At 36.5% G+C, this 25668-nt stretch overlaps 1 protein-coding gene and 1 pseudogene across 1 annotated transcript; one reads left to right on the top strand and one right to left on the bottom strand.

Moving 5' to 3' along the window:
* Window positions 1-239: 239 nt before the first annotated feature.
* Window positions 240-1219, bottom strand: LOC137819204 (dirigent protein 22). Its single transcript, XM_068622982.1, has one exon. The coding sequence runs from the start codon at window positions 1081-1083 to the stop codon at window positions 505-507; it is 579 nt and encodes a 192-aa protein (XP_068479083.1). The 5' UTR covers window positions 1084-1219; the 3' UTR covers window positions 240-504.
* Window positions 1220-6684: 5465 nt separating this feature from the next.
* Window positions 6685-10495, top strand: LOC137814489 (WEB family protein At5g55860-like; annotated as a pseudogene).
* Window positions 10496-25668: the final 15173 nt, after the last annotated feature.

Raw genomic sequence — 25668 nt, forward strand, 5'->3', positions numbered from 1 at the left:
CCACGAATCAAAATAACATTTTCTTTAATATCTTTAGTTTTCTTCGGAGGATAAATAAGAGAGGTTGAAATAAAATTTCATTTCAATACAATCATAATGTGCAAAATGGAGAAGGAGATTGCACACTGCTAAATGGACCATACTTGAGTTTCTTACATGTTGGATTGTTAGAGTGTCTCTATTGCAGAAGCCTCTGCTCCAATTTGAATCAATTCTAGACATCCTATATTGCTTTCCAATTGCATGCAGTAAAAGGAGCATCATAAATTATTATTCTAAACATCACACCAACCACAAATACAACATAATTAAATAGGGAACAAAGATGGGTTCATAAGAATAAACCCCCATCTCTTGGAAAGGCAAAGCTAGGCATCAAAAGCAAAAGCTAATGCCATATCCCCTCAAAGAGAGGGAAAAAAAAAAGAAAGGAAACAAAGAGTGTCAATTGCTAAAGCAAAAGTTAAAAGTGTATATCATCTGTTCTACACCACAATTAAATCATCAATAATGCATAACATAAACATTGTACTCAACAGTAGCATCCCCACTCTTTAAATTAAACCAATGAGTCCTAGCCTCTGCATACCCTCTTGCAAACCTGAAGAGTCCACTGCCTCCAATCACAGGCATCTCCCTCACCTTGTTGAAAACACAGTTCCTCCCCAAGATGGTGATGGTGCTGCCATTGTACTTCCCTTCAGAGAATGCAAAGTTCATGGCCATGAGAAGATCAATCTCACTCTGGGAAGCTGAGGCATAGAACCCCTGAGCCTTCCCCACAAGCTTGGAACTCAATTCAGGCCCCAAAGTCAAAGGGTTGTCGATCATGTTGACCAGGCCAAATGCTGTGGTGGTGTTCAGCTTCAAAGTTGGTGGAACAACCGCCACTGAAGTGGGGTTGCGTCCACCCACTATGTCATGCCAATAGAACTTGAAATGACTCAGTTTTTCTTTCCTCTTTAGGCCTAACAACTTGCGGTCTATGGCATGACCAAACTCAGTGTCCTCTAGGCCATTAAGGAGGTGGCAAGAGAAGAGAAGGAGGAATGATAATGCGAGGAAACAATGGGGGATTGACATGGTGTGTTTGGTGTTAAGGTGGTGCCAAAATTGGATGGAGAAGAAGAGTTTGGGAGTGGAAAAGGGATGAAGGGTGGAGGGCTTATAAGGAGACAAGGGAAGTGGGGGAAGTGGGGAAAGTGGGGAAAAAGATGAATGGGTGGGTGTGGTTGTTGGTGGCATCATTTCCTAGAACTCATTAGTTAGTGACCGCTTCAATTACTTTCTTCCACAAACACAGAAATTGTTGTGTAGTGTAAAACATTTTATATTTCTACTAATTAGTTTTTAAATTATACGTAATTGAACTTTTTGATTTATAAAAAAAGTTAACAAAAAAATAGAAATTGCATAAAATTGGAATAAAGGAGAAAATAGTTGTATAATTTAGAATTACTCTGTATTTATATTTACTAGAATTCATTTACTTATCAGTATTTCTTTCATTTCGAAATGTGAAGATGAAAATATTTTTTTAATGGAGAAACTAAAAAAATATATTTTATAGAAATTATACTGTTATTTTTATTCTATCATGTAGTTGTTGGTTTGAGTGATATTAAACTTACTTTTTTTAATGAATACAATTTAAATTTATTTTTTATGATGAAAAAAAATATATTTGGAAGAGAATAAGTCATTAAAATAACAAATGAGATTTCCATTATAAAAATAAGACAAAAATTTTCACTCTCACATCTTAAACTGCTTATTCTTTCTCAATTTTATTTAAAATTTTAAATTAAATATTCTTTTATTTAAAAAAATTATGAAATAGCAACAAAATAGGTGAAATAAGATCCGTAAATAAATATTTCACGGTACATTATTGCAATAATATAAAATTAGATGTTGTGAAAGAAGTACTTCTTTCTCTAAATAACCATTACAAGAATAAATAATTTTAATTTTTGAAAATAAATAGATAAAAATAAAAAAGCTAACACTAAAGTATGATTAGTGTCCATTTTGCATTGGATAAAAATCTCACATTTTGTGTGAAAGTTATTGAATCTTGCGGTTAGTTAATGGAGAGGATGCTAGTAGAGCAGATCTATGAAGGGGATGGTAGTATTATTGACTTAACAGAGAAAAATTGATCGATCAATATTTAATAATTTAATTATAGGATCGGCCAAATAAATATTAAATAAACAAAATATAAAAAATATAACCTTGGCATCGTTAAAGCATATTCTTAAATAAAGTATTTTAGTTAAAAGGTTTGTGTTAACCTAGCTAATGCTATAAAGTAATTAGCAAAAAAGTTGGATTCAGAATGGGTCACACCAACGCTAACTAGTTGAAAAATTTTTGATAGCGTTCGATTGATGTTACAGATGATGGAAAAAAATATTTTAGTTAAAAAGTAATTCCAATCCGTTTTTAAATTTAAAACTTGCTTTGAATTATAATTTGAAATTTAATATCATTATAAACCCAAAATCAATTGTAATTCAAAATTTAAATCCAATATCAATTTCAATTGTAATTCTTTATCAAATTCAATATGAGCTTTAAGTCCAAATTCAATTATAACACCAAACAATCAATGATTTAGGTTATAATTTTAGTTTTAAACCTTAAAAAAATATTTAAAGAGATAGTAATCAAGCAATAGTGAAAATTAAAAATAAAACTGTTAGAATTATAAGGCTAAAACAAGAGGGGAGTGAATTGTTTTTGAAAGATTTTCACAAGTATTGAAGGTAGAGTGAAAGGCTGTGAATAATTAATCAATGGAAAATCTGTCCAGCCAAATATAAAACTGTTTTTAAGCTTGATGCAGAAGATCAACGGACTGTTTTTACGAAACAGTTGGTTGTTTTTTTCAGCACTTTATAAAAAACAAAGTTAAAGCAGTTTAAAGAGTGTAAGGATAGAGAGATTCACACATAATGTTTATACTGGTTCACTCTTCACTAAGAGCTACATCCAGTCCCCAGAAACCACTAGGTATTCCACTATGTAACCAGCAACAAATTACACACACCAAAGAAGTGATCTTGAACCCCTAAAGAACACTCACTTCCTTTGGCTACAACACAAGACAGATCAAAAGACCCTCTGACTCTGTGCAACACCAGATCTTTACAAAAATACAAATCAAAGAGAGAAAGGAATAGAATACACCTGATACAATCACAGATTGGATTGAAAGAATACACAACAGTCCTATTCCACTCTTAGCAAAAAATTCCAAAGCTAAGTAATCTTGGAAAAACTGATTTTGAAAGTGTTAATTTGAATCCATAACAACCAGGAGCGTATAACCACTTATTTATACTCCAATCAGTTGTTAAAAACATTTAACGCAAAAGCCAAATCAGTTTTAAAACAAAAAAAAACATATTAAATCAGTTAAACTGAAATCTGTTAAGGATTTTCAAAAAACAATTGGTTGATTTTTCGAAATAACCGACTAAATTGGTTTGACGGAAAAGTCAACCAAAGTCAAACAATTTAAAAACCCTTCAAACAAACTGAGAGAAAAACAACCGATTAAAACGAGAAATCAACAGGTTGTTTTTCTGCTTCTCTTTGAAAACACATCCTTTTCAAAAGGATTAAAATCAAATAACCTTAGATCAATTCCATGAGTGGATTACAAATTAAAACTACCCAAAACACACCTAGAAACCCATCATCAAAGTCTTCAAGCAATCCACATAGATTTGGAGACATCAAAGCCAATGTTCAAAAAAACAATTACAAAATTATGAAAAAGGTGTCTCATTTGACATATTGGTCAGAGCGAAGAGTCACTTGGAAGTACCTGTAATGGAAACTATTGGAATAAATACAACACTTAGTACATGGAAAGAAATATGAAATAATTAAACTTAAATCATGAGTGAAATTCAAGTAAGGGATGTTCGTCAAAGTGGGGGTGAATCTAACTCATACCTGTTGAAGTGTCATCGAGTTACCGTTCCATCATCATAGTTAATTGTTGTTGCATAAACTTGATTGTGTCCTCCAACTATGCAGTACTTTGATGGGGTAAGTTAGCTCTTTCAGTTGCTGTCAGTTTTTTCGTCTACTTGTTGGACTTGTTGACGAAGTCATTAATTCTCAACTAACTGTTCAATATAATGGTTACAAGTTAGTAATGAGGGCTGAGTGAGAGATGACACTCCATGGCAATGTTAGCAGCCAAGTCTGCAGTACCATAAAGTATACATCTACTCTTTCTGCTAGCAAAACTTTTCCAACATTGAAGCGTTGTTATTGCATTTATTTGGTGGACATCAAAAGTTGATCATTCAGAACTATCTGATTGTATGGTCCTCAACCTCTAATGGAAGGTTTCCTAGACGATCATTGGAAGTTGAAAATGTTAGAAAATTATGTTAAAAATATAAATATAGTAAGAAAATTTAAAACAATAATTTACATAAGTCTCACAGGAACGACTATTTACCTAACTACCCTTCTCGTTGGTGTGAGTGGTCCAAAATAATTCATCAAGTTCAAAAGGACGATCATATTTATGTTTCTGATAAAGGTTGTACAATTACAAACAATATATCTTAAACAACTAAATTTAATTACATGTAACAATAATTTCAGAAAAGGTGATGCAACTACGTCACTAAGATTGGATTCTAATGAAGAAACCGTGACAAAGGAATTTTTCGTATCCATGAGTGGTTACTAATAAAACCTTGACATGTATGAACTTTGAATTGTATTGGGAATGTAGAATGAAAGAGTATGCATAGTTAGTACACAAGTGGCTTCATGTTTTATTAGAATCTCACTTTTATGATAACCAAATCTATGTCTTCTAGTTTTTAAAAACTATTTCTAAAATGATTTCTAGTAAGTGTTCATCAAAATTTATCTAATAAGCTCTCCCTAACTACAACATTGACCTTGTACTTTGTAGGTTGCTGCAGTGGCAATATTGTGCATGCAACCAGAGCCAAGTTTCCATCCCCTGATTACATATGCTTTCCACTCATTCATCCCTCTTGTCCCCGTAGAGCTTGAAGGAACACTGATAGAGAGCAACTAACTATACTATACTAAAACTAAGGCCTAAGATATACTCTGAGCCAATAAAACTAGGGTTTACTAAAAACTTCTCTTCTTCTCTTCATTTCCAAAATATCTCACTTATATATGTGAGTTTTAGGTTAACAGAGTTTGGGCTGACATAGGGCCATTTACTTTTACTAACTACACTGTCCCTAGTACATTATGTAATCCTTTTTCCAAGTAGGTTGTTTCTGTTATCTCTTGGGCCTGTATGCTATTGGGCATATCCTAACATTACTATCCGCCCCAAAAAACACTTTGTCCTCAAAATGGAGTCTTGAGTCAGTGGGCCTTTGGAGTTTGTTGGGTCGTGGGCGTGTTGGATGTGGTGGAGTTGGTGGAGAAAGGGGTTGTGTCTGGTAATTGAGTTGCAGGTGTTGATACAACCCAAATAGCCAAGAAGATGACCAAGGACACAAGAGACACTTCACACTTTGATAAGTCATCTCAACATCCAAGACAAGGCCCCACCAAATGTCAGAAGGACTTCAGCAGAAGAATAATTTGGCATAAACCAGAGCATCAAATGTTCTTTCTTCTGGTCTTCTTACAAAACAAAATGTTTGTAAATAAATTGGGCTCACTTTAGGTGTCCAAATAGAAGAATAAGTTAGAGTAGGTTTACATAGCATAAATAGGAGTGTACTTAGCAAAATGGGCTTGTTCCAAGCCCACTTTTCATGTTGGGTCTTATCTTGGGTGGGTAATGTCTCAAATGGCATCTCTTCCATCACTCATCTTGGAGTCCCTCTGCTCCAAGTGACATCACTTCCTTTCTTCCCATAAGATTTCTCCATCCCTTCCTCTTTTATCTCTTATTTACGCCTCCTTCCATTCCATACTTGTCTTTTTCTAATCTCTAATTTTGTTATTTACTTTGTTCTTCTTCTTTAATTGTTCCTTGTCTCCAATTTTGTTGCATCATTTGTCACCTTATAATTGTCTTTTCTCTTTGCCCTTCTGAAGTGAACATTGACACTTACTTAACCACTTGGTTAAGTTCGTGTCCAGTCGGAATCTTCTTAGGGTTCTCACCATAATTTCTAAATAAAAAATATTAAACAAAGAGCAACCAATAAAATGTGCAATCCTAAAATCAACTCACATAATGTGTGTTAGTGGGATGGAGTTGAGTAGTTGAAGTCTTTGGTTTAGTTGGTGGAGTGACATTGGAGGAAATGGGGTGTATTGTCGAGGTGGGTTGCATGGTTTATATTAGGCTCGGGTTGGGTGGGATAATTATTAGGTTTAAGTGGGGAAGTTATGTGAGGGGTCGTTTGGTAGGTAGGTTAAAATGTGGGAGGCGGGTAGAAGTTAGATTTAAGTGTGGGATGGGTTATGTGCGACGTCGTTTATGACTTAGGTTTAGGAGGGAGGGCACCGTTGTTGCTGCTTTTCGTTCACTTTTTTCTTTTAAATGGGAGAAACAATCTTTTGTGCTGTAGAGGCGATGAAGGAGGGGGACACGAAAATTGGAGTGGATGCGGGCGGTGTAGTTGCAGGCGACATTGGGCGGCGAAGCGGCGACTAGGGTGCTGGCAGTTGAACGGATCAAGACACCGGTAGCAGTGTTATGGAATGGAGCCTGCGGAGGCTGGTGACACTTGGCGGCACAACGGTTGGGGCACAGGCAGTCATGCGACGTGTGACATGGGGTGCGTGGAGGCTGGTGGTACAGGGCGGCGCGACGGTTGGGGCATGAGCGATGTTGCGGCGTGCGAACTATTGTGCACGGATGTTGTTCTAGGGGCTGAGTGGAGCGGTGTGGCACTGATGGCGTGGTGTTTGAGCCGCTAGTGTGGGTTTTTGAGAAGAGGTGTAGGGTTTCTTTGATAGTAGATAAACAGTTTTGGATGGAGTTTAGTATTTTATTTAGGTCTTTTTTTTTTGGGTTTTGGGATGCATGGTAAGAGTAATGAAAGCACCAATGATAGAGAGCAACTACCTATACTATACTAAAGCTAAGGCCTAAAATTTACTCTGAGCTAATAAAACTAGGGTTTACTAAAAACTTCTCTTCTTCCCTTTATTTCCAAAATATCTCACTTATATATGTGACATAAGCCCATTTACTTTTACTAACTACACTATCTCTATTACATTATGTAATTCTTTTTCAATGCAGGTTGTTGCTATTGTCTCTTGACCCTGTATGCCATTGAGTCTATCCTAACATTACTATCTGCCCTAAAAAACACTTTGTCATTTTTCCATGTAGGTTGTTTCTGTTGTCTCTTGGACCTATCCTAACATACACTCAATCGCACAACTACCACAACAAGCCTTACCTTCTAACCCACATGAGGATTCTAGTCCATGATCAGTTTGAGACAACATCACTCACTAATAATCCATCAATGACATGTTTTGTCTTGTACCCAACTACTGAGGCTTCATAAGGCTTGATATTGTAGAAAGATCCATAACTACATTGATTTTGTAATAAACACAGTCTGTGAGTGTGACTATAGATAGATAGAGGAAAAAATGTAGGCCTAAATAGTGTATGAGAGTGTAGGATGAAAAAGTACGCATAGTTAGTACACTAGTGGCTTCATGATTTATCATAATCTCTATTTCATGACAACCAAATCTATCTCTTCTAGATCTAAAAAACTATTTCCAATATGATTTCTTTTAGTTGATTTATATGGATTAGTATAATTATGTTTTGATAATATGTATGCTATGGACAGGTTGAATTAGTATGTGTCAACTTTTTCTCCTCCTCAAATAGAGCATAAATCAATATAATTCATTATTAACTTAGACCATTGTTAATTCAAAATCACAAACTTGAAGGTCTGTTTCTTTCATCATCTGCCAAATAACATAACCTATGTACATGGGAGGAGTGTGATTTATTCTTCGAACCAATAATTTCAGCTTTCAAGCAAGCATTAAAAGCAGAAGATGTAATGAAGGGGAACACCAAAAAATCATCTGAACTATCTAAAGAAATTTTCATTGTACTGGAATCAATTGGTCAAAATAATGCGTAATCTGTATAAGCTCTTTATTTGTTGCAAGTGTTGAAGATGGGAAGCTTTGATGTATCAAATCCTCTTGAAGCCTGAAGTTGTGTTGTGTTTTAGGTTTAGGTTTGGTTATGGGGTTTAAAATCTCTGTAAGATCAGTCTTTGATTCTCAAACAAAGCTTATTTTAATTTGTTTTAAAGATTAAAGTGTTTTTCCATTTAAATGGAAAAACAACCGATTAAAGTTTCGAGATAATCGATTGTTTGTCACTTAGCTGGCAAAGGTGTTTTGAAACTGTTTTTTGAATCAGTTGTATAACTGTCAAAACCATTCAACCGGTTAAATCGCAATTTTAACCGATTAAATGTAAGTTTTCATAACAGTTTTTTGAAAACCTGTTTTAACTGATTTGGTTGTTCAAATCTGCCTTCAACGATAGCTTCTCAAGGAATATAAAACTAGTCTCCTTTCAAACGTGAAAGATTGATGAGATAGAAAAGGTTGATACTCTGATTTGAGATTGATTTGAGAGATTACCAACTGTTTGTGAAAAGGTGTTTTACCAAGTTTTAGCAAGATTATTTTTTAGCTTTGCTGTGATTCAAGAACTGATCAATAGGGTTTCTGGTGTACTATGATTCCAGGTGTTTTCTACCCTTGTTTAGTTTCTTGTAATTGTTCATATTACTCTCTGTAAAACTGTTGTAAAATCCTGTAAAGTCAATGTGATTCTGGCTTGAGGTGTTGGCTATGTACAAAGAGGGTGAGTAGGCTTTGTGGGATTCAAAGTCACCTTTTTGTGTTGTGTGTTTGTAATCTGTGATTGGTTACATAGTGAAATACTCAGTGGTTTGACTGAGGACTGGATGTAGCTCTTGGATAGAGTGAACCAGTATAAACCTTGTGTTTAATTCTCTCTATCTCTTCTCTCCATAACTGTTTGATATTTTTCACTGTCATAAACAACAGGTTAAATCGTCATTTTAACCGATTATAATTATAATATCTGTTTCTGCTTGGAAATTTGATTGACTTTCTGAATTGCTTTTCTGAGTTGATTGTTAAAGTTTCATTCTAAGCAAAGTATTTGTGAAAATCTTTTGTAAACAATTCACCCCCTCTTGTTCTAACCATCGATCCTAACAGCAAGAAGAGACATTAACTAAGAAAAATGTTCAAACAAAATCATATGAAATGTCTCTTGAATCCAAAAGGAATTTGCTTCATTTAAAGAAGGAATTTAATGCAGGACTTACCAAAAATCTAGAAGGGCAGCTAACTGACACAAGGAATGAAATAGGTGTTCTGTGAGAACAAATGGAAAGTAGAAAGAATTCAGACTTGGATGCTTTGAAAAGTGTCAGTATGGATCTTGATGATGCTAAGAAATCACTACAGAAAGTGGCAGGATAGGATTAGGACCATCCTGGAAGCTCTTAAATTGGATATGGACAATGTGAAAATCTAGCACATCGCATTGAGAGAGAAAGAATTCAAAACTGAATTCGTTGTTTAGAATATGTGGGTAGAGCTCCAGAAAAGTGAGTTTGAACATGATGCCTACTTGATAGAATCTAAAGCTAGAGGTGCACAAGTGGAAATGATCTTCACATTGAACCAGTTGTTAACTGAAACTCAAAATGCAAGGAGGGAAACAAAAGCTATGAAGAATGAGGCTGCATAATTAAATATGGAAGTTGAACTCACTAAACTTGTTTTAGAAGATGTTAAAATAAAGCTTAAAGAACCATTGAAAGAAGCAGAAGTAGAAAAAGCAATCGAGGCAAGTGCTCTTGAACAGATCATGGTCCTATCTGTCGAGACCAATGCTTCTCATTCATCAACTTCTGAATCTGTTGCAAGAATTACAATCTCAAATGGAGGAGTTGATAACCTTGCTTCATAAGGTTGAGGAGTCTGATAAATTACGGGATATCAATGTGGATGTTGCCAAAGCACAGGTTGAAGCTACAAAGGCTAGTGAAAATGAAGTTCTAAAAAGGTTAGAGGAAACTAAAAACGAAATTGAGGATACATAGACTGAAACATAAGAAGTCTTGAAAAGGGGAAAGATTGCTGAAGCAGAAAAGAGAGCAGTGGAGAATAAGCTCAGAATGTGGAGTGAAAGAGAGCACAACAAAGTAGAAAAGTTGAATCTAAATTAGTGGCTGAAAAACATATGACACTAAAATTATCTCCTCAACATTATAGGATTCAAAAGAAGAATTGATTACTCAAGGTGGAGATCAGGAAGTTAGAAAAAGGGAAGGTGCCAGTTTCAAAGAAAATTCTGTTGCCTAACATGGTTGACATCTTTCATAGAAAAAAGAACCATTTTGTGGGGATCTTCTTCTTAGCATGTGAAATTTGTCAGTATCTGCAGTTCATGAATGTGAGACAAACATACTGAATTGGTTAAGACCAATGCCATCAAATTTTTTGTCAACATGGTATGATTGAAAACAATTTCGAAATATCAAGCACTATTAATGGTACCTAATTTCAAGTATTTCTTTTACTCTTTCCTTTTCAATAATCTAATCAAAGTACTGTTTACCAAATTTGTCATCCATAAGACAATAAATATTGTGCAAGTACATTCATCATTCATCAAAGACAATAAAATACATTTTAATAAGTACGTTCATTATATCAGGGGCTCCTGCATTAACAAATTGTATACATTTCAATCAAAACATTAATATAAAATATTTGTGTCTATAATAAGAAACAAAATAATAAACTAATGTTAACGAGATAATGGGCAGCAATTATCCTAAAGAATTTTGTGCACCACGTTATGCCATGCAAGCTTCAATATCAATGTAGAAGAGGTAGTCAAAGTACCTGCTACCACAGAAGTTATGATTAACAAACTATGGTTGCAAACACACATATAAACTTAATCCCATTTGAGAACTTTTTCCCTTCAGTATTTGCATCGAAAACTTAAAAATGTCATTTACAAAGGGAACAAAACATCGCTTGACCATACCAAAGATTGTCATTTACAAAAGGAACAAAACATCGCTTGACCATACCAAAGATTGCTTGCACCTTAAACGAGTAAGAAATAATATGACATGATGGGTGAATTCAACATTAAAACCTTATGGTAATCTTTCTTTATTGAATCAACATATTGAAAGATTTAGGGATAATCTTTTAACATATTGACTTATTGAAACAACTAATTAATGTAAGTATTAAAAAATCAAGAAGAACAAAAATGCACAAAATTTATACTGGTTTACTCATTTTCAAGAACTACATGTAGTTGCTTAACAATACCAGTTTAGCACACACTTATTAACAAAAGAAAAAATTAGAAAAGATAACCACTTTCTTGCAAGAAATGACTCAATAAAACTGTAAAACTTTATTACAAAAACTACACTAAACTCCCTATACATAAATATTAAAGGATATGGATACACAACCAGAAGGAAGCTAATATAAATTGTGCCCCTTTTAATTCTTAGTTGTTTCTCTTTGTACAAGTGTATAACCTTTATTTTGTATTTTTTGATTGCAGTCTTTATTGATTGACTCTTGTTTTCCATTATCTCTCTTTAGCTAGACTGATAATGGGTATACTGCTTGTATATATTTAGACCATCTTCTTTGATTTCAATAGAAAATTAGAAGAGATATTCCTTCTCATATCCTTTGTCTTCCTTTTTCTCTTTTGTTCATCTATATTTTTTTTTATAATATGGTATCAGAGTTGTGATCAGAGCTCTGGTTGCTACACTTACCCATGGGTGAAGTTGTTGATCCCTCACAAGATCTTTATTCGCCTCACCATGTTAGTTCATCATATAATCTTTCCTTTCTCATGGTCCTTATTATTCTTGTGGGACCAAACTATCATCACTGGTCTTATTTATTTCAAATGAGCCTCATTTCAAGAACAAGATAGGTTTCATTGATGAAACTGTATAAGCTCCCAATCATAGCAACTTCTATTTCCAGCATGGCAAAGACCCAATATGCTAGTTGTTTCCTGGATGCTCAAGGTTGTTTCTCAATCCATCGCATAGAGCATAATATATATGGAGAATGTCTTTGACATATGGAATTATTTAAAGGAAAGGTTCTCACAAGGAGACACTATTCATATTTCTGATCTTCAAAGATGATTTCTTCTTTCAAATAAGGTGAGTTGATTGTTACAAACTATTTCACTCACCTAAAAATTCTTTGGGATGAGCTTGATCTTTTTCGCCCGCTACCTGTTTGTTCATGTGCCTTCCAAATTTGTTTTAATCTTGAGCAATATCAAACATTGTTAACTCTTTTACAACAGTCCAAATTCAGTGACAATGTTTCTAATCAAGTCTATGTTATTCCTTCCAACATGACAACACACATTGGTAATAAATTTATTTTTCCCTTCAATTTTTGGATTCTTAATAGTGGTGCTACTAACCACATTTGTTCATCCTTAACTCATTTGACGTCATATAATCAAATTAATCCTATTTGTGTCAAATTACCAAATGGAAATAAAGTCATTGCCAATTATTATGGAAATGTTTTTTATTTCAATCAAAATCATGTCATAGACAATGATCTATATATTTAATGTGTCACTTTTAATCTTCTTTCAGTAGCAAAATTGATTGATAATTTATGTTGTGTTCTTACCTTTGAATCTAATGGTTGTCACATTCAAGACATGAACTACTTGAAGATGATTGGTTCAACTGAGCTACAATAGAATTTATATACTCAGGATCCCATCCTATCAAAAACTTCAAATCAAACCCACCAAATTTACAGATACCATTAATACTGTTATTGTCAGTGCTAGTGATTTAGAAACCCTTTGGCATTTTCTGTTAGGGCATGCTTCAAACCAATGTATTTATGCTATCAATAATAAATTTTATTTTGTTAAATACTAACAAATCTTTTCTTTGTGATGTTTGTCATTTGGCAAAGCAAAAATACTATCCCTTTCTATTAGTACATATAAATAAAAAAATGATTTGATTCATGTAGATCTATGGCAGATCATACTCAATATCATCAATTCATGATCATAAATATTTCTTGACCATAGTTGATCAGTATTCAAGGTACACAGGGATTCTTCTTTTAAAACAAAAATTTAAGTTTTCAAGATTTTGGAAAATTTTGTTGTTTTTGTTCAAACATAATTTGACATAGCTATAAAAATAATAAGAAGTGATAATGTGACTGGAATTTTCATGCCTAATTTCTCTGTCAACAAAGGAATAGTCCATCAAACATCATGTGTCAATATTCCACAACAAAATAATATAGTTGAAAGGAAACGTGGTCATTTATTAAATGTAGCAAGAGCTCTCATGATACAATCTCATTTACCAAAACTTTATTGGTCATATTCTATGATACATGTTCTGTATATTATAAACATGCTTCCGACACCTGTTCTAAAGTATTTTTCTCCTCATAAAATGCTTTACAAAACTGCAATAGGCTTTAATGGATTAAAGGTGTTTGGATCTTTATGCTATGCTAACACTTTGTCAACAAATAGAAGAAAATTTGATCCAAAGGCATCAAAATCTGTTTTTATTGGTTTTAAAAGGGAGACAAAATGATATGTTTTGTTGAATATTCAATCAAGAAAAAACTTTGTGTCTAGGGATGTTGTCTTCTATGAACATGTTTTTCCATATCAAAGGGTTCAAGATACTAGCAATGAAACTAGCAGTCCTAACATTCATGATCAAAGTTTTTATTATTGAAGATCAACCTATTTTGGGCCAGCCATTAGAAGTCATTCTTAGACCCTATGATAATGCTGAAAATAATAATAATAATAATTGAGAATCAAACATTAAGGTTCTAGAAGAAGTTTGTTCCCGAATAGAGCTAAACCTCAATGAAGTTCATGTCATAGAACAAAAATTCTAAATCAGATTAGTCAGTTCAAATGAGTACAAGAATAGAAAGACCACCTGAGTATCCAAAGGATTATCATTGTAATCTTAATGTTTCCAATACATCTTCAAGAGTTAAATATCATTTAAATTTTGTTTTGTCTTATCAAAATTTATCACCTTCTTACACATCTTTTGTATGTCTCTTTCTTCACATGTTGAGCCAAACACTTATTCTAAAACTATACAACGTGAGATAGATTCTTTGGAGCCAACTAAAACTTGGGAGATTTCTCTTTTGCCTAAGGACAAAGTTGCCATAGGTTGCAAATGGGTATTCAAAATAAAATATAAGGCTAATGGGACAATTGATAGGTATAAAACAAGGTTAGTGGAAAAGGGATACACAAAAACAAAAGGCATTGACTACTTTGATACGTTCTCTCCAACAACAAAGATAACCACCATAAGGTTGCTTCTTTCTCTAGCTTTTATATATAATTGGAAATTGAAACAGTTAAATATAAACAATGTCTTTTTACATTAAGAGTCGAAAGAAGATGTATACATGGTTTCTCCTCCTAGATTGACTTCTTTTCAACCAGGACAAGTTTATAAATTAATAAAGGCTTCGTATGACCTTAAGCAAGCCAAACTTTTTGCTCTCTACGGGATATGCTCAATTTATGAATGATCATTCCTTATTCATTAATTCTTTTAAAGAATCTTTTACAACATTATTGGTGTATGTGAAAATATTGGCATGAAATGACAAAGAGAAGATTGATCGAATCAAACAAATCTTTAATCAAACATTCAAGATTAAGGATCTTGGGGATTTAAGATATTTTCTTGGTATGAAAGTAACAAGAAATAAGAAAGGAAAAATGGTGAATCAAAAATACGCATTTGAATTGTTAACAGGTCTTTTAGCTTGCTAAATTCCACAAACTCCTATTGATAATCATGAAAAAATATCTTTTACTGGAAGTGTTCCTTTCAAGCCTATAGAAGACTGATTGATTGGAAAGCTTATGTATATCTGTACCGTCCCGTATCCGGGCGTTGACTAAGTCAAGGTCAAAGTCAACTGCTGGAGAGACAAAGTCAACACAAGGCGTCGCCTGGGTGGAGAGACGCCAAGAGGAAGCGTCGCCAAGGCAAGGCGTCACCTAGGTGAAGGCGTCGCCCAACCAGGGCGTCGCCAGATCAAACAGTGCTAAAGCAAGGCAATCACGGTGTGGTTCCCCGATACCCATGGGTAGGAAAGACCATGGAGGGAGCGACGTCGTGGGAAAGCCTCAGGTCCCGATATCTCAGGAAAGTGATAAAGAGAAGGAAAAGGTGGCTTCAAGGCCATAGTAATAGTACCAGTGAAGGGCAGCCTGACTCGTGAAGTGCTCCTGCTGCCCCAGAGACGCCCGTGGGGCAGATACGACTCAAGAGGAAAGTCACGCCCAGGGCAACTGGGTGCAGAGTACAAAAGGAAGGCAAATACGCTCTCAAAGTAAGTGACTAGATACTTGGGGGCATGAGTTGGCACCCAAAAAGTCACCCCTAGCGCAGTAGCACTCCCAGCAGGAGGACTCACACGTAGAAACGTCCCCAGGTGGGCCGAAGCGCCCCCAGATGGGGTCATGGCGTCGTGAGGCCCTCCACGTGTACGACAGCCATGCCAGAATAGAAACACCCTTTAGTCAGGTGCCAGGTAATTAAAAGTTATTCAATACAGTTTCCCTTTCGAGCATTCAGGTACTATAATGGCTCCCGAGCGTTTCAACGTCTTAAATGCGCTACGTTTTCTAATTAAGCGCTTTAATGAGTGCGTTACGTTTGTGATTAAAAGCGCTTTAAGGCGCTTTAAATGCTTGGGTAGTTTAAATAGCGCAGAGAATGTTGGAAAAAGGGTTGGAACTTTCGGCAAATTTACCAGAGAACTCTCTAGTTGCTTGCTCGTGCTTCAAGGTTACGTACAAGTGACTGGGGAATATTTTTGCCTGAAAGAGACAACACACACATATACACAGTTCTTTTACCACCTTCAGAGTGCCATACGCGGTGCTCAGACACGTAGGTGGACAGTTTTTGGTGTTTCTTGCTGGCTGACTTGAGCGTCGGAGTGCACACGGCCGCTAGGGCGCCTTTTTGTCCTCTTTATTGCAGGAATCCACAGGCAACCAGTGGGAAGGAGTCCCTAGCTGACGGTTGAGGTCGCGCACGAAGACGTCCCGGTCAACCGGACGGAACAATATCACTAATACTCGACTTGATATAACATTTTTTGTGCAACAACTTTCTTAGTTTTTTTCCTAAGCCTACAATTTCTCACTATACTACAACGATTAGAAGTCTCATACATATTACTCGAACGCTAGTGCCATTCAGCAAGGCCCACAATTGGCAACAAGAGGTTTTAAACTAAAAAAAATACCTTCAAAGTCGAGATTATGCTAAAATGGATACATAGTATATGGAATGCTTGCGCCCAGCTATTGATAACACCTATAGTAGCATGAAGGCTGAGAAATGGAGGATGGCTGAGAGATGGAGGAGACTAGGGGGATACAAGCCACAACAATCATCAAGCAGCTTTACCACCCTCTTTTTTCAAACTTTCTAGCTAGATGTGGAGAATTTGACATGATTAAGATTTTCCAAAGGTGGGATAGGGTGAAAGAGGTGTTCATCTCACGAAGGCTTAAGAGATGGGGCAGAAGATTTGGGTTTGTTAGATTCTTTGATGTTGAAAATGTTGGAAGATTGGAGACGGAGCACAATCAAATACACATTGGTAATATGGACTTGTATGTTAACATCCTAAGATATAGGAGAGTTGACTCAGAACAAAAGGTTGGTTGGCCTAGAGAGGCAAGAAAACAACAATATGAACACGGTGATGAACCCTTGAAGAACAATAGTAAGGTGGTAAGAAAACAACATGAATATGGGTATGAATCTAGGAAGAACAGAAGTAAGGAGGTATGGAGGGAAAAGAAAGGTAACGAGGTTTGGAGGGCAAACAAAGGGAAGAAGGCACAAGTGGGGAACAGTCCTATGCAGACATAGTGAAAAGAACATCTTTAGAATAGTGGAAATGTCACATTATTGAAACTCAACACCAATTTCTGCGATGGATGGTAAAAAGTGTGGTTGGTCATATGTCTGTAGATATTAACTACAATCAACTGTGTGATGAATTCATTTTGAGAGGGATGAATTTGATCATAGTGCAGTAGATGGGAGATAATTTGGTTCTTTTAACACCAAAGGAAGGAGAGAGGATGGAAGACTTGATAAAGCTCAACAAAGAATGGTTTGACAATGTCTTTGAGGTTATTGAACCTTGATCTGAATTCTATGTCTTTGCGGGCCATAAAATTATATGGGTTAGATGCTATGGCCTACCCATCTCTTTGCGGAACAATGATTACTTATCAAAAGTGGCTGGTGTAGTGGGTTCTTTGGTATCTATTGACGAAGCTACGAAGTCATGGCAAAACCTAGAGTATGCAAGAATCTAAGTGCACCTTCTCGAGTCATGCAGTGCAAGGTATTCAAAGTGTATAAGGATTAATGTTTAGGTTTACAATATCAAGTTTGATGAGGAAATTCCCAGCCAGGTTGGAAGTCTATTGTGGTGCACCTTTAATCACTTTACACCATCTAATAATGTTTCGTTGGAGGATTCATTTGTTGAAGAAACTCATTTCTTGGAGAAGATCAGTGATGATGAGGTTAGGCAAGGCGGAAAGGTTTTGTGGCAGCCAGAGGAGTTTAACGGGGATGGTAGAGAAAGGTTAGCACAAACGACAAGAGTAGTGCATTTGGAGGAAGTATTTGTGCATGGAAAAGGTACGCAGGTGAAAGGTGGTTCGTCTAAGACAAATGCGGAAATATCTATAGGGAGCTTTTTCTGATCCTCATAAGGTTAAACCCATATGCTAAAGCAATCCTGTCCATGGAGCTTTGAATAACAACCTAATTATTGTTGTTGAGGCTTCTAAAGATAGCCACGCTTGGCCAGTGTGAGTGAGGCCCATTCCAGATGTGTCACGACCCAATTAGAAGAGGTTAGCAGTGGGGACGCCAGGGAGATCCCTGTACAAGTAAAGGAGGGGGGTAAAGGATATGCTAGATGCGAAACACGCATAAGCTTCACAAATGAGGGCGAGAACGGATGAGTGCAGAGGGCTTTGCCATTGCCGTTGGTGCAGAGTATAAAACGAACGTCACTCCCTCATTATGGTGCAACACATGAGGGTTTTTCGGGGCTTAAAGAGGGCCCCAAACAAGCCTTATAAACTACAACTTTGATAAGGAATAAGGTGTAAAGGAAGATGTAGGGTCGGTTTGCGTTCAAAGTCGTTGGGGGATGCAGGATCTCGTGGGGGATAATTATAATACAACCATATGGGTTAGGAGGTTGCATGATTTATGGAAGATGGGGGAATCTAGTGTGCAACCGCGGTGGAGATCCAAAGGGGAGTAGGATCTTTACACTTAGGGATCAACTTTGCATCCAGATTAAGCTTTAATTCTAATGATGGTAATATTGTTAATTGCAATAATAGATTATGGAATGTTGAGAACACAAATGAACCAACCAAATTATGGGAGTTGGGTAAACAACTATGGATGTCATGTTGTGGGGATGAGGATGAGGTAATTAAAGAATTTGAATGAATGGAAGATAGGGATTTGACAGTTATGAAGAAGTATGAGGAGGGCAACAAAAATGGGTTTTTATGATTATTGTCAACCTTAACATCAGAGGGTTGGGGGGAGGCACTAAGGCTAGTTATCTTAAACAAGTTCTTACTAAGGAGAGCGCAGAACTCCTATGCTTACCAGAGAAAAAAAAACAACTATTTTGTCAGATGCTAGATGTTTTTCTTTGTGGGGGGATAGTAACGTTGGGTGGATACACAATGAAGGTGTAAATGGTGTTGGGAGTTTATTAACTATGTGGCATAAAGATGTGTTTTGTTGTGGTGGGAAGGGGTTTTATAGCACTATTCGGTCAGCATGCTAAGTCTAACATTAAGTGTGCACTGATCAATGTTTACGCAGCCTGCAATTTGAATGACAAGGTTGCTTTATGGGAGGATTTGACGAACATAAAAAAATACACATCAAAATATGAAGTGATGTTCGTGTGGCGATTTTAATGCAGCTAGATGTGCATCTAAAAGCAAAGAAGTTAGAGAGAAAGGAAGCCAAAAGAAGGAAATTGGTGGATTTAATAGCTTTATTGAAAGGAATTTTCTAGTGGAGTTATCGATAGTCGACAAGAAGTACACTTGGTATAAAGCAAATGAATCAGCAAAAACCATATTAGATAAAGTGTTCATTTATGAAGAATGGCTTAAAAAATGGCCAATGAGCAAGCAACACATCCAACTGAGGGTGGTATCAGAAAATTGCACTATAGTGGTAAAATCAATGGTCAAAGATTGGGGCCTAAAGCCCTTTAGGACCATTGATGCTTGGCTTTTGGAGCATGGTTTTAAGGTGTGGGTTAATGATAAATGGAAGTCCTACTTAGTGTAGGGAAACAGTATAACTAAACTCAAAGACAAGCTGAAGATATTGAAGGCTGACTTTAAATTGTGTAATCGTGATGTATTTGGGTGTTTGAACACAAATAAGAGGATTCTTAAGGAAATTGAGGAACGTGATGCTCAAGATTAGTACAATGATCTCGAGGAAGATGCTAAGTTGAAAAGAATGAAGCTTATCAGTCAACTAAGAATTAATGACAAAATATTTGAATCTGTCTCTAGGAAAAAAGCCAGAGCTTCTTGGTTTAAGTATGGTGATTCCAACTCGAAATATTATCACTTGGTAATTAGATGGAGAAGACTCAAGAATGAGGTCAAAGGTGGTAGAAAATCAATGTTGTGAGGACCCTGAAGTTGTTTGACGGGAGGCCAAAAATTGTTCGAAGATAGATTTATCGCTACATGATGACTTTTTACGGCAAGTGCACCGCTTTGTCAGAAGTAATAATTGTCCCTAAGGACGGATATCGATCCCACAAGGAACAGTGAATTATCAAGTACAATAATCGCTAAATATAGAACAAAGCAATTAAAAGTGTATTGAAAGTGGTTGTGTTGGCAATGATCAATAAGAAAACAGACAAAGAATTAGTTGTTTCAATTGGAAAAATAGGGATTAGGTTTCATCTCTCTCACTCTCATGTATTTTGATTAGCATGTCAATATTAAGTTCTTTGATTGAAATTGATGCCCGTATAAAAATCATCTATATCGATTCCTCGCATATAAAATCCTTAAGAATGTCCCCTAACTATCGATCCCTCGCATAATTATAAGAACAACTTAGAACGTTTAATAGCAATTAACATTTCAAGTCTATTCCTAGCACTCAAATATGTTAAGTATTGTTGTTTAGGTCCGAACCCTAAAAATACCTCCCGGTCAGATTTAAGATTCTCAATTTGTCACGGAAAATTAAAAGTAAAACAACAATACCAATAATCAATCAAGAACTGAATATTAATATATAAAATATCACCTCAATACATAAGAGTTTGAGCATATTACTCCCAATCCCAAAGGGTAGAATTAGCCACGCATACTTCTATCACCTTCCATTCTCCCAATTGGGTTACAATTCACTCTATGGTGTTTTCCTCTCAATCTGGCACCCTAAGGTTGAGCCTCTAGCCCTCTATTTATCCTAGTTTTCTAGGGTTAGGTTGTTTCCTATGTCGCGCTAATGGGCTAAATGATAAAACATAAAAAAAGGCCCAATCTTTCTTTGCATCTTTTTCCATTATGGGACCTTCTATCTTTATCTTTTTAGCTCAAATCATTCATCTTTAATCCAAATCTCCAATCTTCCTTAGAAATCTGCAATTAACACCAAATTTGGGAATAAAATACTCTTATTCAAATAAAGATCATAAAAAATGTAAAAAGGTATAAATTCATAAATTAGGGATTATTTTATATGTAAATTAGCAATAAATCCTCATAAGTGCCTATATTTTAATATGAAATATTACTGAAATTAGACACTTATCACTACACATGATTGTGGGGTTAGACTAGGAGCTATAAAGTTTAAGTCTTTGTCAACGGAGGATAGTTTAAGCTTGATATTCAACTTTACCAAGGAAGAAGTAAAGGAAACAGTGTGGCAATGTGACGATTCAAAAAGCCCTGGCCCGGACAAGTTTAACTACAACTTCATCAACAACTGCTGGGATACTCTTAAACATGATTTTATGGTTGTTGTGCAATTTTTTCAAGAAACAAGATGTTTTTCAAAAGGTTGTAATGCATCCTTTATAACCCTAGTTCCTAAAGTGAGAGACCACACAAATTTGGACCAGTATAAACCTATTTCTCTTGTGGGGGCTATGTGTAAAATCATAACCAATGTCTTATCTTGTGGTATCAATATTGTTCTACCTACTGTTGTCGATGAGAGTCAATTGGCTTTCTTGAAGGATAAAAGGATGTTAGATAGTGTCCTAGTGGCAAATGAGGAGCTTCAGAAGTGTGGGAGGAGTGGGTTAGGCTTAAAAGTGGACTTTGAAAAGGCTTATGACTCGGTGAGATGGGATTTTTTACTTGATATGCTCTAGAGGCTAGGTTTTCACAATAAATGGATCAAGTGGGTCAAAGGCTGCGTCGAGTCCGCGTCTATGTCTGTTATGGTAAACAAAAGCCCCATGGAGGAATTTAAACAATCGAGAGGGATGAGGCAGGGATACCCCTTAGCCCCATTTCTCTTGCTTATTGTAGCTGAAGGATGACCGACTTAGTAAGACAAGCAATCAAGTTCAACATGCTTACAAGGGTGAAGGTGGGTGGAATGAGGTCGATTCTTGTGCGCTACAATTTGTTGATGATACCCTCTTTATGTGTGAAAACTCCTTCTCTAACGTCTTCACTATGACACCCATCCAGATGTAGGCGTCGCCAAGTTAAGGCATCACCAAGAGGAAGCGTCGCCTGGCGAAGGCATCGCCAAGATGAGGCGTCGTCAAGATGAGGCGTCGCCAAGATGAGGCGTCGCCAAGATGAGGCGTCGCCAGGTGTAGGCGTCGCCAAGTTAAGGCATCGACGGTGTCACCCCCCGATACCCATGGGTAGGAAAGACCATGAAGGGGGCGACGCCACGAGGGGCCCCAGTACTTCAGAACAGTAATAAAAAGAGGAGAAAGGTGGTTTCAAAGCCATAGTCCTAGAACCGGTAGGGAGTAACCCGACTCGTGAAGTACCCACGCCACCACTAAGAGACCCTGGGACAGATACGACCCATGAGAGGGCCACGCCTAGGGGAGAACCACGTGCATGGTACTTATCCCAGGGGGAGTGAGTAGAGGTTGGGGCGCATGAGTTGGCACCCAGAAAGTCACCCCACGCGCCAGATGCACTTCGAGGAAAGAGGACTCACACAATGGAATAACCATAAGTTGGGTTACGGCGCTGTGAGGCCCTCTGCGTAGAATAACGATCAAGTCAGAAGAACACGTGGCAATAAGCACGTGTTCACCAATGTTTTAGTGAAAGTTTGCTAAGGTACGCGTTAATTTAGTTTACGTATCAAATGTTTCAAGGCACATTTTTATACGCTTTAACGTGCTTCAAATGCAGGAGGTGTATAAAAAGGGGTCTTGGGACATTTGAAAAGGGGCCCGGGTTTTTGACCTAATTCTCGTAGTTTACACACACACAAACCTTCGTTGTTTCACTGTGCACCCCTTGTGCGCACAAGACAATTAGGGCAACACAGTTTTAGCCACTCAATTATTTTTTGACCACCTTCAGAGCATTCGTTTTGGTGTTCCGATACGGAGGTGTGTCACCCTTTGAAGTTTCTCGCTAGCTGACTTGATCGTCAAAGTGCAAACGGCCGCGAGGGCACCCATTTGTTCACTTCTTTTCAGGTATTCATAGACGGAGCACAACGAAGGTGCCCTAGCTCGTGAGGACAAGCCACACATAAAGACGATCATGGTCAACCAGCGGGAACGAAACTGCTATATTATGAGGATACCTTTTAAATACCTGGGTTAGAAGTTAGTGGTAATCCGAGGAAGAGAGAGTTTTGGGAGCCAATTCTAAATAAAGTTAGCGTAAGACTTAGAGCTTGGAAGGGGAGATTCTTGTCGTTGGTGGGAAGAATATGCTTGATTAAATCAGTATTCACATCCTTACCCCTTTTCTACTTATCCTTATTTAAAGCTCCAGAATCGGTATGCTCTAGAATCATTAGTGTATTGGACAGGAATGCTCCAGACCTTGGCCCAGGTAGGGGTCGGCCCAGGAAAGGTAATTAAGATAAAAGATAAAGAGATATTTTATATGTTGTGATATTATTCTGATGATGAAAGATATAATTATTATTGTTTAAATATGTTATCATACTATTCTGAAGATAAAGAGATATTTTATTTCTTGGGATAATATGCAAGTTAGTTATATATATTTTATATGTTGTGATATTATTCTGAAGATGAAAGATATAATTGTTACTGTTTAAATCTGTTAAATATGTTATCATATTATACTGAAGATAAAGAGATATTTTATCTCTTGTTATAATATGCAAGTTAGTTATATATATTTTATCTGTTGTGATATTATTCTGAAGATAAAAGATATAATTGTTATTGTTTAAATCTGTTATCATATTATTCTGAAGATAAAGAGATATTTTATTTCTTGTGATAATATGCAAGTTAGTTATATATATTTTATCTGTTGTGATATTATTCTGAAGATGAAAGATATAATTGTTATTATTTAAATATGTTATCATATTATTATGAAGACCAAGAGATATTTTATCTCTTGTGATAATATGCAAGTTAGTTATATATTAATTAATACATGTTAGTTAAATATTAATTAATAGTAGTTGAGAATAAAATATGAGCACCCGAGAATAATGAGCCACATGTTAAACAGAATGTTTTCCTTGCTGTTAGCACCTGAAGATAAGTGGTGCCCGTGAGCAGGTGGTTTTCTATTATTATTTTATGCTTTCAGTAGAGATTATATCTCGTGAGTAAAAGTTGTTAAATGAGTAAGCTTATAAAAGGGGCTTGAGACCCCAAGTTCCAGTGCGATGAGAAGACGCATAACAGAATCTAGAGTAGAGGAGACAGGTTAGAAGCGGAGCTTTCCACTCAAGTCTACCGGCGAGAAAGTCAACCGGGAAGAACAATTAGTATCCAAAGGAGTTTTCTATGGGCTTAAGGAATGGATAACAAATCCATATCTTGGGTAAGATGGGAGAACTTGTGTAAACCTTTGGAGGAAGATGGTTTGGGGATGAAAGACATTAGAAAGTTCAATGGAGATTTGTTGGCTAAATGGAAATGGCATTTGGTGAGTGAACAACAAGGGAAGTGGAAAGATACTGCAGTATCAAAATATGGCTCAAAATCAGGTTGACGCCAACCGTCTCTAAAATTCCAATTGTGGTGGTGGAGAGACCTATCTAAAGTATGTGGCAAGAGAGAAGAAGCGGGATGGTTCCAAGAAACATTATTAGTATGGAAAATTGGATTTGGGACAATGCTAGATTCTGGGAGGACGTCAGGGTTGGCAATAACAATCTTATTACCTTGTATCCTAGGCTACACTCTCTATCCTTGGATCAGGGGCTGACGGCGGGCGAGGTAGGCGAGTAGGAAGATTCAGTCTAGCATTGGTGTTTAAGATGGATGAGGGTTAGGTTTGAGTGGGAATCTATGCAAGAAGAAGAAATGCTAAGGTATATTTCTTCGGGCATCCTGAAAAGGAAGGTTAAGGACCTTCAAGTGTGGGGAGGTAATGCTTCAGCAAAGTACTCTACGAAATCAGCCTACAACCGCTTAGCTAATCATGCCACAGGGGTTCATAGGGGTTTTTCAATCAGCTCTGGCAAGTTAAAGCATTCCCCAATACCCTAACTACTGCCTGGAGAATTTGTTGGAATAGAATCCCAACACGAATTAGCTTGATTAAGAGAGGAGTGATGGTCAGATTGCCTTCATGTGCACTATGCCATGCTTCAGAGGAGTGCTCCAAACACATGTTCTTAAAATGTGCCATCGCACAATGGGTGTGGGAACTTTGTTTTAGATGGATAGGTATCCTGTAGGACCACCATAAGGATTTGAAGTGCTACTTTGAAAACTTTCACTTAGTACATTTGAGTTCTAAGCAGAATCTAATATAGAAAGGCTTGTGGGTGGCGGTTGTAAGGGTATATGGGAATAAAGAAATTGTGTTATCTTTAACAAAGGAATTTCCGATGCGAAAGAAATTTTCCACATGGAACAACTTTGATTATGGTTGTCAATGAAATAGAGGTTATGTTCTATCAATTTCTCTATCTTTGATTGGCAATTTACTAGGAGCATAACTTGAGCTCTACATGTTTAAAGAGTAGAGTGGGATAGGGTACGGTTCTAAAAGGGAGTTAGGAGGGTCTTGAAGGAAGCCAGAGGAAATGTGTAGACATGTGAGCTGGTACGTGGAGGTGTAGACATTTGAAACATCACAACAGCAATAAACCATCTACAGCTGCTCTATGTTTCACGCTTTGTAGAGCTTTCTGTTGAAGATGGATGAAGCCTCTTCTCTACCTAGTGTTAGTTTGTGTTTGATGTAGAAAATAGCTAGTTTGTTGTAAAGTTTGTAATAGGTTTAGATGATCTTGTATGTAGGCTTGTGGT

Source organism: Phaseolus vulgaris, chromosome 10 (assembly GCF_051622355.1).
Source record: "Phaseolus vulgaris cultivar YP4 chromosome 10, ASM5162235v1, whole genome shotgun sequence".
NCBI lineage: Eukaryota > Viridiplantae > Streptophyta > Magnoliopsida > Fabales > Fabaceae > Phaseolus > Phaseolus vulgaris.